This window comes from Oratosquilla oratoria, chromosome 1 (genome assembly GCF_046742065.1).
Source record: "Oratosquilla oratoria isolate Oo_2021 chromosome 1, ASM4674206v1, whole genome shotgun sequence".
NCBI classification, from domain to species: Eukaryota; Metazoa; Arthropoda; class Malacostraca; order Stomatopoda; family Squillidae; genus Oratosquilla; species Oratosquilla oratoria.
Window position 1 is genome coordinate 2,890,890 of NC_134777.1, and position 15,360 is coordinate 2,906,249.

Below are 15,360 nucleotides of genomic sequence, written 5' to 3' on the forward strand. Positions count from 1 at the left end.
TCCTTGGGGAAAATAGTGCATCAAAGATGCAAGTGATAAAGGACATTTTCTAAGATGGTAACAGAAAAGAATGTCAGAATTAAAAAATTATCTAAACTTCATTCTTTGAGTGGAGATTGATCCCCAATCATAAAAGAATGCAGCATGACTAATCAATGAAGTCCCTAAAATGTATGCAGTCAATACCCCATGTGGAGAACCCAGTAAAAAAAAATCAGACAATAAGATATACCTTTTATCTTCTGTTTCAGTAGCTTCAATAGAGGATTCAGATTCCAGTAGGTAACAAACTTCTTGAGGGGCTGATGAAAGAAGTAGTTTCTGCTTATCTTGACTAAAGCTAGATGAGGACTCTACACTGACAGGCGAGGCAGAATCCTGCCCATCCTTCAAATCTCCCTGTGTAAGATTAGCTTCCTGATCAATAACTAAGTTCTGACTCTCCCTAGTATCTTTATAAAATTCTTTCATTGCATACTTCTTCTGTTTTAGTCTAGTTTCCACTTTGTCTGAGCTCCCTGGCTCCATCTTTTCCATGACATCATCACAGCTTTCATGTGCTACCTCCAAATTAAATGTTGATTCATTTGTAGCACCACTGTCAGGTTGAATCTCATGCCAGCTTGAGGATTGTTCTTTTTTTTTCTTCTGTGCTGAATCTTTAAAATCACTTTCTTTCAGTTCTTTATCTTCATATCCTAATGTCTGTTTCTTATTTAGGTCCTTTTTGTTCAACACATCCTTTTCAGACAACTGTTGCCAGCTTTGGTTCTGCTTGCCACATTTGGTTATTGGAATGGTAGGGCTGGAATGAGTTCTCTTTCTTCTTTTATCATGAATTTTTGTTTGAGCACAGCTTGATCCAGATTCTTCTTTTGATGCTTTTTCATTCATGTTGCTCAAGCTTTTACTTCTACTTCTTAGACACCAATTTACTGATTCACTTCTATCGATCATTCTTGATTTCCAATGATCTGGTTCTTCAGTGTCTTGAACATATGAAGATTTACAGAGTTTTTCTGGAGTATTCTTTGGAGTTTTATTTTTTGATCTTCTCTTACAATGTTTTTTTCTTTTCTCTTTATGCAATTCCTCTTGGGGAGTTTCTTCAAGGTTCATAGTTAGTATATTAATAAAAGGAGTAACATATAAATGATCTTCTTTAATTTCATATTCATCACTTATTTCCTCTATGACTCTGCCTGTACCTCCTGATTCTAAAGAATCATCTAAATAAATACTGTTAAGATTAACTAAGGAATTTTGGTTCTTTGTCTTTTGCCAATCACTTCTGTCATCTTCACCAGCTCTATGTCCCTTCTCAACTAACTCAAGAGACAGTGATGTACTTCCTGGCTCAAAACATCTACTACTCAGGTCTGGGTTGCAGTACTTCATTTCATGAACCACTGACTCCTCCTCCTCCTCCTCCTTCTCCTCTTCCACTTCCTGACCTTTACCTTCCCAGTCACTTTTGTCCCCAGATGCACTTAGGTCAAGAATACGTCTGACCTTAGAGCAAGGAAGCTCCTTAATTTCATCACTTTTCACTTCATAAGCTCTCTTCCTTTTGACACTATCAGTAGCATTAGACTCTTGATGTACTTCTACTAGTCTGTTAGACAAATCAATTGGTTCTACACAAGCTTTTTCTCTATTAACAGGTACTGCCACTATTCCCCTAACAGGTGATTTACTACCAATATTTTGTTTCAGAGGAGATTCTGAGGGGAATGCAACCATAGCACATTTTTCTTTCACAATGTCCCTACAAATACGAGCCACTTCTTTACTTGGAGTATTGGGCAATGGTGTAAAAGTTAAAAGGTTATCTGTGTCAGATGGACTTGGGCACTCTTCTATACTAAATTCACTTCCAGAACTACTTTTTTCTTTCTCTCCCTGTTTACTGTTAGCACCATTTCCCTCTAAGGGAATTCCTTTCACAGGCATAAATGACATCCTTTTTTTATCATGTCTTTTATTTTCTTCATTATACTCTCTTCTCAAATCAGCTTCATCTGATCTTTCATCTTCCTCATTCTGTGGTGTGTTACCTAGATGATCTGATCTAGAAGATTCCTGGGGGCTGGTTGAGTTCTGACATTGTTTTGGCGATACTATTAAACTCCCACCCAATTCTGCTGCTGCTTTTAGTTCTTTGTTATTTCCACTACCAATATCCTTCAAATGAGTATTTTCAGCCTTTAGAATTTTCCCTCCCTTTTCCCTTATCAACAAACTATGACACTGGGTATCATCTTGCTCTGGTTTCTCACAAGTCACAAAATTTTCTTTCTCAATACAGCCAGTCGCTGTATTTTCTTCATCAATAAAATCTCTTATTTGATTTTCTAAGCTATTAGTTCCTCCACTTTCTTTACCACCAATGCTTATAAGCTCTGCAGAGGGTTTTATCATGGTACCTACATTCTGATCAGATATGAAGCCATGCATCTCTGCCAACTGCTTATCAATTTTCCAGAAATTTTTATCAATTTTAGAACCATGGGATGTGACTTGTGTTGCATTTCCTTCAGTATCAACACCATGCAGAGTAATAACATCATTTTGCAAGTCTTCCCTTGTGTCTTCAGTATTTGCTTCCCCTGAATTCTCCCAACTGATACTTATGTCAGACTTATCAAGAACATCTTTGATAAGTGTTAAATCTTTCTTTAACTTATCAACACTCTTCTTGAGATGATTGTCAATATTATCAGCACTATGACTTACTGAACCACTAGCTTCATTATCCTTGAATATGTGAATATCAGGTTTATCATTAACTGATTTTTCTGATCCTAACACTTCATCATTCCCTTCTGAGATTTCATGTGTCGAAACTAGATGACTATGTCCTTCCATAATACCTTTACTTTGTTTTTTGGTTATATCAGCTTCAGTACATTTAAGAGCATCTATATTATCTGATATTACTTCATTCTTTCCTCTCCTTTTACTAGTGATACATTTAGATTTTTTGTCAAATGTTGCTTCATTATCCTCTGCTTGAACTTTATGCTGCTTGTCAGCAGAGTTTAGTAGTGAGACATCCTTGACATTGTGATTATGCTCTGACCATAATGGATGAACTGAATCTGGTGACACCAGCCTTCTTTCATCTGCTAATTTGGATTCAACAAGAGACTCAGGTACTACTGTGTTTTCATTTTCATCATTTCTTGTTTCTGTGTAAGCTGACATGAGTGGCAAACTTGACTCTGTTGATTCACAACTATTTTTGAAGGCTTCACTACTTTCATTAAGATCATCCTGAGTTTCATTATTTTCTTCACAGTAAGCTTTATCATAATTTTCTAAAGTATTTTTCTTAATTTCATCACTACCATCACACTGATTTGATAATTCTTTTTCATCTGAACATGAATCACTATCCTTATCTGCTCCCACTGGATCATTCGTATGTTCCTCTGTCTCACTCACTGGGGTTACACAATTTCCTGATGGGGACTGCCTCAATTCACATTCATATTCTTTACGATTCAAGAAATATATTGATCTTTGAATTGATTTCCTTGGTGAAAAGAGTGACTTCTGTGGAGTTGCATAATATCCTTTGTATGGTGACTTAGCTGGACTTAATTTCAACCTTGGGCATATTTTTGCTGGTGATTCTGCAAGGAAAAATGAATAATATGAATACATACTATAGAATAAATTAGCACATGGACAAATTTCACAGTTCCCATCCTAACCCCCACTATAAAGAACATTTGCAATTCTGATTTACTGGTAATTCTCAATAATCAAGTGTAAATCTAAGTTAGGTTCTATAACTGAAGAGTAAGATCACTCAATCCATTACTCTGGTCTCTTGCAGAAGACCCATGGCATTCAGGTAACTGGCAACAGCCTGTGGGTGATTTTACTTCCATAGAAATATGTTGGGAAGAATTGACAGTGAGGGGTGGAGAGGATATATGGGGTAGCTTGCTACTCGATATGACCATTGAATACACATTGACCCAATGGATAAAGGAAAATACTAGATATAGAAACAATGTGGAACCTTCGAGACTGGATTTAGTACTCACGTCGGAACCTGAAATTGTAGATAGAATAGAATACAAAACACCATTAGGAAAGAGTGAACATTACTAATAGAATTCAAATTAAAAGAGCAAATGGACCTAAGAAGAAAGGAGAAACATAGAATAGGAAGACCAATGTATAGCAAAATGAATTTTGAGAAACTTAAAGAATTTTTTCGAAATGCAAACTGGGAAAAATTCCCTAGTGAAGAAAAAAGGATGGAAGAGCAATGGTATATACTAAAGGAAATCTTTTATGAGGATGTGATCAAATATGTTCCACGACAAAAGCAAGAAAGAATATACGTAAAAAACTGGTACAACAAAAAATGAAGTGAAGCCAAGGATAAGAGAGACAAATACTGGAAAATGGAAAAAAAAAAAAGAGCAAATGGCAAACATACATCAAACTAAGAAATGATTATGTAAAAATACGCAGGGAGGAAAAGAGAAATTATGAAAAGGAAATTATAGAAAAATGTAAGGATCAGCCGAAGCTATTTTACAGATATGTGAATGGTAAACTGAAAAACAAACAAGAAATAGAAAAACTACGCCAAGGAAGTCATGAATACACAAAAGAACAAGAAATGGCAGAAGTTATGAGTAACCACTTCAAATTGGTTTTCACAATTGAGAACTCACCTAACTGTGAAGGAATAGAGAAACAGAAATCCCCCCAAATGAAGGAAATAACCGTAACAAAAAAGGAAATCAGTGACCAAATAAAAAACATAGATGTTAGAAAATCACATGGTCTGCATGGAATTGCAAGTTTGATAATGAAGGAATACGTGGAGGAACTAACAGATAAAATACACACTATAATAAAATACTCGCTCAAAAAAGGAAAAGTACCACAAGACAGGTAAAATGCAAACATTGTACCAATATATAAAGGAGGAAGTAAGCTAAAATATGTGAAAAAATTATTAAAAGTAGATGGGTTAAACATCTGGAAGAAAAATCTATACTAAACCCAAGCCAATTTAGATTTAGACAATGCAATTATTATGACGCAACATCGCACGTCTGGCAGCATTAGCTGCCCGACGTGCGATGTTGCGTCATAATAATTGCATTATAAAAAATAAAGTCTGTGCTCAATCGTTCATTCTCTTTCACCCTTGAACTTTGATAACCATAGAAAATATGATGAAGCCAGTTTAGAGAGAATGGAGGTTACGTAGGTATGACTACAATAAATATGATCAAGATACTGACGTTGACATCATCGCATACCCACTTGCTCCTCATGACGCCTACATAGGCATCACCGTATGGAAGTGGTTAAAAGAGAAAACAAAAGAAAGGAAAATGAGGATAGAAACAAAAATGAAGAACTGAAGAAAGAGGTCAAAGAGCAATTACAAGCTGTGACCACAAAAAAAAATCAGTGGAAAAAGGAACGTCGAAATAAAAAAATATCTTTCAAAGAAATAGTACTACAGCAGGTAGAGGAGAATGCAAAAGAAACAGTAATTAAGGTAATCAAAGAAAAGGTAAACTGGGTAAGAGACACAGTGGATAAAAAGAAATGCATTGTGGTTTATGGTATCACAGAAAAACATAATGTACACAAATACCAAAGGGAAAAAGGAGAAAGAAATTGCAAAGGATATACTGAAAGCGGTTCAGAACAAGGGTCAAGAGTTGGAGAAGGAAATCAAAGACATGCATAGAATGGGCACATTCTCTATAGAAAAAACTATAGGCCAATGAAAATCAAACTAAAGACTCAAATGATAGCTGAAGAGATACTATTGAAAGCAGCAAAACTAGCTAACTGTGAAAATTACAAAAATGTATAGATAAAAAAGGAAATGAACAATGAAGAAATAGAGAAAGATAAGTCACTAAGACATGAACCTAATGAAAAAAGTGAGAGAACGGAAACTGAATAAAAGGAGTTTTTTTGGGAGAGTACTGGATCTGAGGTTGAGAAAATGATACATCAGAAAAAAGGATACATAAACCAAAAAATATGAGAAGGAAAAATTAAAAGTGGCATATGCAAGCATGGACAGTATGATTTCTGGAATAAATGAATTAAATAACTATTTATTAACAGAGAAACCAGATATAATGGGAATTATGGAGACAAAATTTAAAGGTCCTATACCATCAAGTATGATGGAACAAGGTCTATACAACCATTCGTCGAAAAATAAAATGGATAAACAGGGGGGTGGAGTCATGTTATTGACTAGAAAGGGCTTAAATGTGATAAAGATAACAGAAGTTATTGATAAGGTGGAAATGATCACGATTAAAGTTGAAAATAATATCATGAAAAGTAGAAAATTTATAGTAGTATATGTGCTCCCAAAAACACAGGCTTGGTCTGATAGTGAGATCACTCAAAATTACTGGAAGACACAAAGAATGAATTATCTGAGGTACTGATAGATGGAGGAAACATAGTAATTATGGGTGACTTTAATGCAAAGGAAATAAATACAGGAAGAAATGACAATAAAAGGTGGAGAGGAACTCTGGGGCAACATTCTACTGGATTTGACCATTGATTATACATTGACTCAATGGGTCAAGGAAAATACCAGATATAGAAACAATGAAGAACCATTGAGACTAGACTTGATATTCACTTCTGAACCTGAAATCATGGAAAAAATGAATTACAAGACACCAATTGGGAAGGGTGACCACATACTAATAGAATTCGAGACTTTAAGAATAAAATGTGAGAAGAAATGAGGAACAGAGAGAAGGAAGATTAATGTACAACAAAACAGACTCTGTAAAACTTAGGAAAAAAACAAAATTCAAAACACTAGTTGGGAAAAATTTGCAAATGAAGAAACAAAGATGGAAGAGAAATGGAACATATTTAAAGAAAAATACAAGAAGGGAACAGATAAATATATGCCTAAGAAGAAACAAAAAAGGGTTTACATAGTACTGGTATAACAAAAAGTGTAGTGATGCTAAAGATAGAAGAGACAAAGCCTGGAAAAATTGAAAAAAAGACCCAAAAAAAAATACCAAATGGCAAACATACATCAAACTGAGAAATGAATATGTTGATATACATAGAGAGGAAAAAAGAAACTATGAAAAAGATATAATAGACGAACACAATGACCAACCTAAACTATTTTACAGATATGTAAATGATAAACTAAAAGACAAACATAAAATAGTGAAACTGCACAAAGGAAATAATACATAGAAGATGTAGAAATGGCAGGAGTAATGACAAGGCATTTTAGGTCTGTATTTACATTTGAAAGTTCACAAATTTGGGATGAAGGACAGCGAGAAAGATCCCCCAAAATGAAAGAAATAATGGTGACACAGAAAGAAATAAGGGACCAAATAAAGAAACTTAACCCCTTCCATACGGTGCCGCATACGTAGGCGTCATGAGGAGCAAGTGGATACGCGACACTGCCATATTGGCGTCTTGATTATATTTATTGTAGTTGCCCCTCCGTAGTGACATACTCTCTAAACCAGTGGTTCTTAACCCCTGGGTCGCGACCCAAATTTGGGTCGCCAAGCCATTTTATTGGGTCGCTAAGGGTTTGCAGAAAATAATTATTTTCCCACTACAAATATATTTTTTTCATATATCACTGTTAATTATATGTGCTACTTGTATTAATAAACATCCCAGCATGTAATTTTGTTTCTGTAACCCGCTTTTAAAAGCATAATCATATTACTTATAAAAACAATTCGTATATCTATGTAGGCTTGGGTCGCGATGCTTGATTTGTGCAAAATTTTGGGTCGCTGCCAAAAAAAAGTTAACCCCTTCCATACGGTGCCGCACACGTAGGCGTCATGAGGAGCAAGTGGATTCGCGACGCTGCCATATCGGCGTCTTGATTATATTTATTGTAGTCGCCCCTGTGTTTTTACATTCTCCCAAATGCGCCCTGAATCCCATTCTCTGTGGTTTTCAAAATTCGCGGGTGAAAGAGAGAACGATCGATATAAGCGGCGACTATATTTTATGATGCGAATATTAATTCGTTACGTCATACGGCTGGCATTGGCTGCTGCCCGCGAGATTTAAGTCCCGTATTGAAGTGGTTAAGAACCACTGCTCTAAACTGTCTGTAATCACATTTTCTATGGTTATCAAAATTCATGGGTGAGAGAACGATCGATATAAGCAGTGACTATATTTTATGATGCGAGTATTATTACGACACATCGTACAGCTGGCATCGGCTGCTGCCCACGAGATTTAAGGCCCGTACTGAAGAGGTTAATGTCAGAAAGTAACATGGGCCCAATGGAATTGCGAACTGAATATTGAGAGAATGTATAGATGAACTAACAGACAAAATACAAAAGATAATTGACTCCTCACTCAAAGAAGGAAAAGTACCACAAGATTGGAAAAATACAAATATTGTACCAATATACAAAGGGGGAGACAAAGAAAATTCAACAAACTATAGACTGGTATCCCTTACAAGCACAATTCCAAAAATATGCGAGTTATTAAAAATAAATGGATTAAACACTTGGAAGAGAACAAAATACTATATCCTAAACAATTTGGTTTTAGAAGTGGAAGATCATGTACTACAAACTTAATATGCTTTTACTCAAGATTAAAAGAAATAATACAAGAGACGGACGAGCAGATTGTGCTTTCTTGGATTTACAATAGTCTTTTGATAAAGTACCACACAAAAACCTACTAAGAAAAATTTAAATAATAGGTGGAATACAAGGAAAATTATTGGAATGGATGAAAGATTTCTTGAACGGAAGAAAAATTAAGTACTTAAGAGACAAGGACTCAAATTGGGAAGATATGATAAGTGGAGTCCCCCAAGGCTCTGTATTGGCTCTGATAATGTTTGTTATTTATATAAATTATGTGGATGAAGGTGTAGAATGTTATATGAACTTTTTTGCAGATGATGAGAAACTATTAAAGGGAGTAAGTACAGAGGAAGAGTGCAAATCTTTTCAAGAAGATCTGAACAAAGTCTGGAAATGGAGTCAGAAGAGTGAAGTAAACTTAGACATTACGAAACGTAGTATAAATAAATACATACATATACCAAGGCTTTTTCCCCTTACAAGGGAGGTAAACAAAAAGGAAAAGGCATAAAAACATTCCCCCCCATTCCATCACTGAATACACTCCACACCCCTCCACCCTCCCTCTCATCTTTGCACCTCCTGGATGACGGGTCATCCCTGCACCTTGTCCACTGCCCTGGGTCAGAAGCAGTGTCGCAAGACACAGCACATCCACAGCAAGGCTGCTTCATTAAATCGGCGACCCCCCCCTCTCCATCCCCCCATGTATAAATAAAATTGGAAAAAGCAAAATAGAGTCTTGGGTCAATATAAAATTGGTACAAAGGAAGTTAAAAAGTAAAGTCGGAGAGCAACCTAGGAGTAACTATCTCAAATGACATGACACCAGACATGTCAACAAATTAGGCAGACAAACTTTTAACTTATTAAGATCAATGAAAGTAACCTTTGACTACATGGATGAAGAAATACTAAAAAAAAATACTAGTTATATTGATAAGACCAAAACTGGAATATGTAGCATCACTATGGACATCTAGTAAAAACTAAAAAATAATAATTAATAAATAAAATAAAATAATAATAATAAAATAAAATAAAATTAAAATAAATAAATAAAGAATCTAGAAAGAATTCAAAGATGGCACCAACACTTTGCAATTTGACATATGAACAAAGATTGGATAAACTAAATTTACCAACCCTGGAACAAAGAAGAGAAAGAGGTGATTTGCTAACCATCTACAGAATTATGAAAGGAATGGAAATTCTTGATAGGGATGACCTACTAAAATAGGACAGAAGAAATACAAGAGGACACGAGAAAAAACTTAAGAAAGACAGTTACAGAAGAGATCTGAAAAAGAACAGGTTCCCACACAGAGTGATAGATACCTGGAACAAACTGAATGAGGAAACAGTGAGTGCTAAAACTATACATGACTTTAAGAAAAAACCGAAAGCAGAAAGATTCAATAGCAAGTCACTACGAGCATAGCTCTCTTCCCACAAAATCCTACTAGGTAAATACAGTTCCACACAAAAAACCAAGACGGACAACAGTATATAGTTTCTTCCCAGAGATCTGTGGGAGGGTTCAAGAACCATTGCCAGCTGTTGTTGGGCAGCAGATTTCTATTCAGTGAACCTCAAAGCAAAAATTATTACTCTTTGCACCCTTTCTTCACATACTTTTCTGCCACCAACATTCTCCATTCTTCATCCCACCATTCACTGTCTCTCCTATTCCTTATCATCCTTTCTTCCACATAGCACCTTTATGTAATTAGTATTTTCTCCTTTGAAGCATACCAATTCTTCCTCTACTCATGTTTTTTCTTTATTCTTCACTATATCCCATACTCTTCTCAGCTTTTCCTAGTGTTCCTTTTCTTCCTCCTCATTCAACATGTTCACTTTCACTCCTTCTCCACTCTCAATTTTTCTTCATCCAAATATTGTTTTGGCTCTCTTCTCTGAACACACTTATGTCCAGAACTTTTCCAATTTTATTTTTTGGGCACCATTACATAGTCCATTAACCACTTCCATACGGTGACACCTATGTAGGCGGCATGAGGAGCAAGTGGGTACGCGATGATGCCGACGTCGGCATCTTGATTATATTTATTGTAGTCGTACCTACTTAACCTCCATTCTCTCTAAACTGGCTTCATCATATTTTCTGTGGTTATCAAAATTCACGGGTGAAATAGAACGAACGATTGAGCACTGACTTTATTTTTTATAATGCGATTATTATGACGCAACATCGCACGTTGGGCAGCTAATGCTGCCAGACGTGCAATGTGCCCCGGAGTGAAGAGGTTAATACACCTGACTACTTTTCCACCAACCAATGACCTACATATACTTTATGCTCATCTTCCTTCTTAAACAGTGTTCCCTATCATCATTTCCCTTTCATTACACATCTTCAACATATCTGCTACAGTTTCTTCATTCCACCCCATACCTCTGTATTGCTCCATCTCTCAGCTTATCTCCTATTCTACCCTTTAGCTCCGTAACTAGGTAAATATACACTAAGTTAAAAAAAAAAAAAATCTTGAATCTTATAAAATATAATATTGATTCTCAAACATACCTGTGGTTGATGGTGTTTTCTGGCCATCCTCAGCAAACCTTCTTCGTCTTCGTGAACTTGGTGTAATGTTAACCATTTCACCATACCCATCGTCTCTGATATGGTGCCGTGGTGTGCCACCTTTAAATATGGGACTCGTTTTATAATTTATCAACCTAGCACAGCCTTTCTTCTTCTTACTTTTTTCTTTCTTCCTTTTCTTCTTTTTCTTCTTCTTCTTATCACTATGTACTACAACTAAATCATCATTTTCTGGCATAACTAGTGATTCATCATTTTCTATCATTTTCCACCACCATTCATTTCCATCTGGTAGGTTTTGCATAATGTCTTTCTTCAATGCCTTTTCACTGTGTCTTGATTTTTTGCTACCTAAACACTTTAACCATCTATCACTAAGATCTTCAGTGTATGACTTTGTGGGGCTTGAAGATAAGTAGGATTTGTCTTTACATCTTACATTTGATCCCCATAAAGTAAAAGGTGAAACTTTACTTTTAGTACTACCAGATGGAACAAGAGAGCTTTCAGAAGAACTTTCAGCACAACTCTCCTCATCACCTTCAACTATGTCCTTGGCTGGTATGTCTCTTTCTTGCTTGTCCTTTATTTGTAACTCTCTCCGTCTGGTTGATTTTCCTGAGGTCACTTTCCCTTTCCTTTCACCACCCACACCTTCCAATGTGCTTGGGGTTTGCTTCAATTTTGACGAAATTAATTCTTTCTGTTGGGCAGAGTTTTTCTCATTCTGATCTTCCAAATCCTTTGAAGAAGCAACTACTTCAATACTGACTTCCTTCAAAACAATACCTGATGTATTTTTACATTTGGACCTTGTTGTAATTCCAGATTGCATGTTAAGAAATTTGGTCTGAACAAATTTTCTGTTTGACCTCCTTGGCTTTTCCTTTATATCAGCTTCTGTTTTACTATGACTGCACTCCGTTTCGAGTTTCTCTTCCTCATCCACTGCATTCACTTTTTCATCATTTTCCTTTGAAGAAGAATAAGAGTCATCTGAACAATGACCTGAAATCTTAACTTCCAAATTTTCAGTCATGTCTTCAACATCTGTGATTATTTTGGTTTTATTCTCTATATGGTTTGTAACTACCTTACTCTTAGTACACACTGCATTCTCTGGTACTGTTTCACATTCTCCATCAGATGTACTTACATCTGAGCCAAAGACATCAACAAAATTCTTTTTTGTAGGAGATTTTTTTGGGGAAATATACCTATTTTTCTTCCCACTTTCAGTTCTTGAATGCATATCCCCAACACTCTTGCCTTTTTTGCCATCCCCAACAGTTTTTTTAGGACTAGTGGTATTACAAGAAGTTCCACCCTCTACATCTTGTTCATGACAACTTTGCACTGAACCCCTATCTTCCTCCAGATTCTGCTTTGAGACTTTACCTAAACATTTTGAATTAACTTGCTCACTACAACTCTTTGGTACCTTTCCTCCTTCTTGAGAAATGTGCTTGTCTTTATCATTCCTTAGCAAATTCCTTTTCCTTAGTCTTGTTCTGTTTCTACTGTCATTCAGTTCTGATGGTGATGATTTTGCTTTATTCCTTACTTTGGCAGATCCTGACTGTGTGGGCTCCAATTCATCCTCTGAGCATGTTGATTCTGATATGTTAAGATAATTAACAGATGGAGCTCTTCTCTTCTTAGTCTGTTTCCCATGCGATCCCTCTTGACTTTTAGTTTCTTTCTGCACTGGCTGCTGGGTGGTATTTTTAAAAAGCTTGTCAAGTTCTTGTTCAATAGCCTTCCCCATAACTCTGCCGGAACTGGTATATTTTTTACTGGGAGAAGTCCTTTTCTTTGGAGAAGTATCTGAATTAACATCTGAGAGTTGCTGTACAGCTACTGCCACTGGAGAATTGTCAATACTATGGTCATCCATAATCAACCTTGGTGATGTCATGCCATCAGAATCAGTGATGGAGCGCTCAGATGGAAGGTAGTATGAGGTGGCAACTGAACTGTTTGAATATGGACCCTGAGGATAATCTTTCAGTCTTGGGGTTTTGCTGGTCTCAAAATCTTGCTGCATATTAAGGATTACCGGTGTGTTAAGATCATTATTCCCTAGCCCACACTGGTCACTTGGAGAGCATATCACTGGAGTATCAAACACAGGTCGTAAATCAATATTTTTAATGCTATCAAACATTTTCAATGGTGTTTCTTGGGTCATTTCCATTCCCGTTTTTTTCTCTATTTTCTTAAGTGGCACTCCATCTTCATTTGATGATGTCTCACACACTGACATCTCATGAAGTTCTGAATTACAACTCTGGGAAGCTACCTCACTGTCCTCCTCCATCTGCAGTACTAGACTCTCTTCATCATCTTCACGGTCATTTTTGTTAACTGCAGACAAATGTGTACTGCTGGTTTGGCATTCCACTTCTTCAGGAATCATTGCCAAGCTTGTATTCCTTGAATTAATAATTTTCTTTGTGGCAGGGCTCATTCTAGCCTTCACCACACTAACATGCCTACCTTTGTGAACCAAGCTACTTACATTTGACACTTTTGACAATCCTTCACTTCCTTTCTGTGCATGTTTTGCATCTATTTTGCTGTGGTTAAGTTTTTTAACTGTTCTTTTTGATTGTGTTCTCTTTGTTGGAGTTTCATGTTCTGACTCCTCAGTCAATACTTTCTTAGGAGTTTTCTTCACAGGTGTTTTATTTCTACATGCCTCAGCTTGTGTCTCATGTTGTGTACTTTCATTATGAGATAAAGTTTTGGTGGGTGTATTCTTAACAACCAGATCTTTCTTGCTTCTGCTTGGAGTGTTGACACTTCCAAGGGTTTTGGGAGAAAACTGTAAATTAACTGAAGCTTTACTTGGTGATCTTGATGGACTTTTATTTTTACATGGTGTGCTGAAGTCCAGTGCTCTGACCGCTCGTGCTTGACCAGACTTTCTGCTTGGAGTACTTCTGCATTTTCGTGCTGAAACTTGTAGTCGTGCTGGACTTGAGGCTTTCACAGCACTTCGGTGTTTTGAGACTCCATCCTTTAAATCATCAGATGATAGTTTTTGTGATAGGGATAATAATTTCTTCAACACCGGACTTAATTGCATATTTGACAAACAACTTTCATTCTTTTTACTCCCTTCCCCTTTTTCATTTTCATCTTCTTCATGGCAACTACTAGTCTCATATAATTGTTTTTCCATTACTTCTTTGCTTTGCTGAAGTTCTTGAGTTGAACTTTCACCAATATTTGGGGAGACTGCAGTTGAAATTGCATCCACTGTAGAATTGTCCTGAGTATGGCAATCAGCTTCAGCTTCAGCCCCAGCAGTCTCTTCTACAGCGGCATTATCTGACCCTTTGGGTGATACTTTCTTGGGTGTAACAGAATTTAAGGCAAAGGACAATGCTCTTGAAATAATGTCATTATTCACATCTGTTTTTTTATTTGTTTTTCGTTTCATCTTGACCTTCTTGGGTACTTTAGCTGCTTTCTTTGCTGGACCAGGGATGGACATTTTCACTTTATTTGGAAGGACAAAGTTACCTGCAGAATCCAATGTGTTCTCCGTACTGGTTCCTGAAACAAAAGAAAATGTTATAAATATCAACTGTAACAGGCCAATGTTATAGAAAAATACTTTGAGGTCTATCTATACATACACATTATATACATACATACATATACCAAGGCTTTTTCCCCCTTTCAAGGGAGGTAGCCAAAAAGAAAAAGGCATAAAATCATTCCCACCCATTCCATCCCTAAATACACTCCACTCCCCTCCACCCTCCCTTCCATCTTAGCACCTCCTGGATGACGGGTCATCCCTGCACCTTGTCCACTGCCCTGGGTCAGAGGCTGTGTCACAAGTCACAGCACATCCATAGCAAGGCCTCTTCATTAAATCGGCAACCCACCCTCTCCGTCCCCCCATGCCTAAAAAGAGAAGACAGGGAGAAATCCCTTCGGGCTGCGTCAAATTTTGCTCACACATACTACCTCACAACCCATCCCCCCACCCATTCCACCTTATGCATCACAACACCATCCATATACAACCATTCTCCATTCACCCATCTTCTGTCCTCTCCCGTCCTTCCTCAACAGACATTCCCCAAAGCCCCCTTCACCCCATCCATCCATCTCATCCTAGGACAT

At 36.7% G+C, this 15,360-nt stretch overlaps 1 protein-coding gene across 2 annotated transcripts in view; it reads right to left on the reverse strand.

The window, feature by feature from the left end:
- LOC143031823 (uncharacterized) overlaps positions 1 to 15,360 on the reverse strand; it is an 88,915-nt gene that overhangs the window by 19,559 nt on the left and 53,996 nt on the right. For both annotated transcript variants that reach the window (XM_076196161.1, XM_076196153.1), the window contains exons 11-12: positions 11,197 to 14,781; positions 233 to 3,638 (exon numbers count right to left, since the gene is read on the reverse strand). In XM_076196161.1, the coding sequence (XP_076052276.1) occupies positions 233 to 3,638; positions 11,197 to 14,781 (6,991 nt within the window). The remainder of the gene's footprint in view (positions 1 to 232; positions 3,639 to 11,196; positions 14,782 to 15,360) is intronic.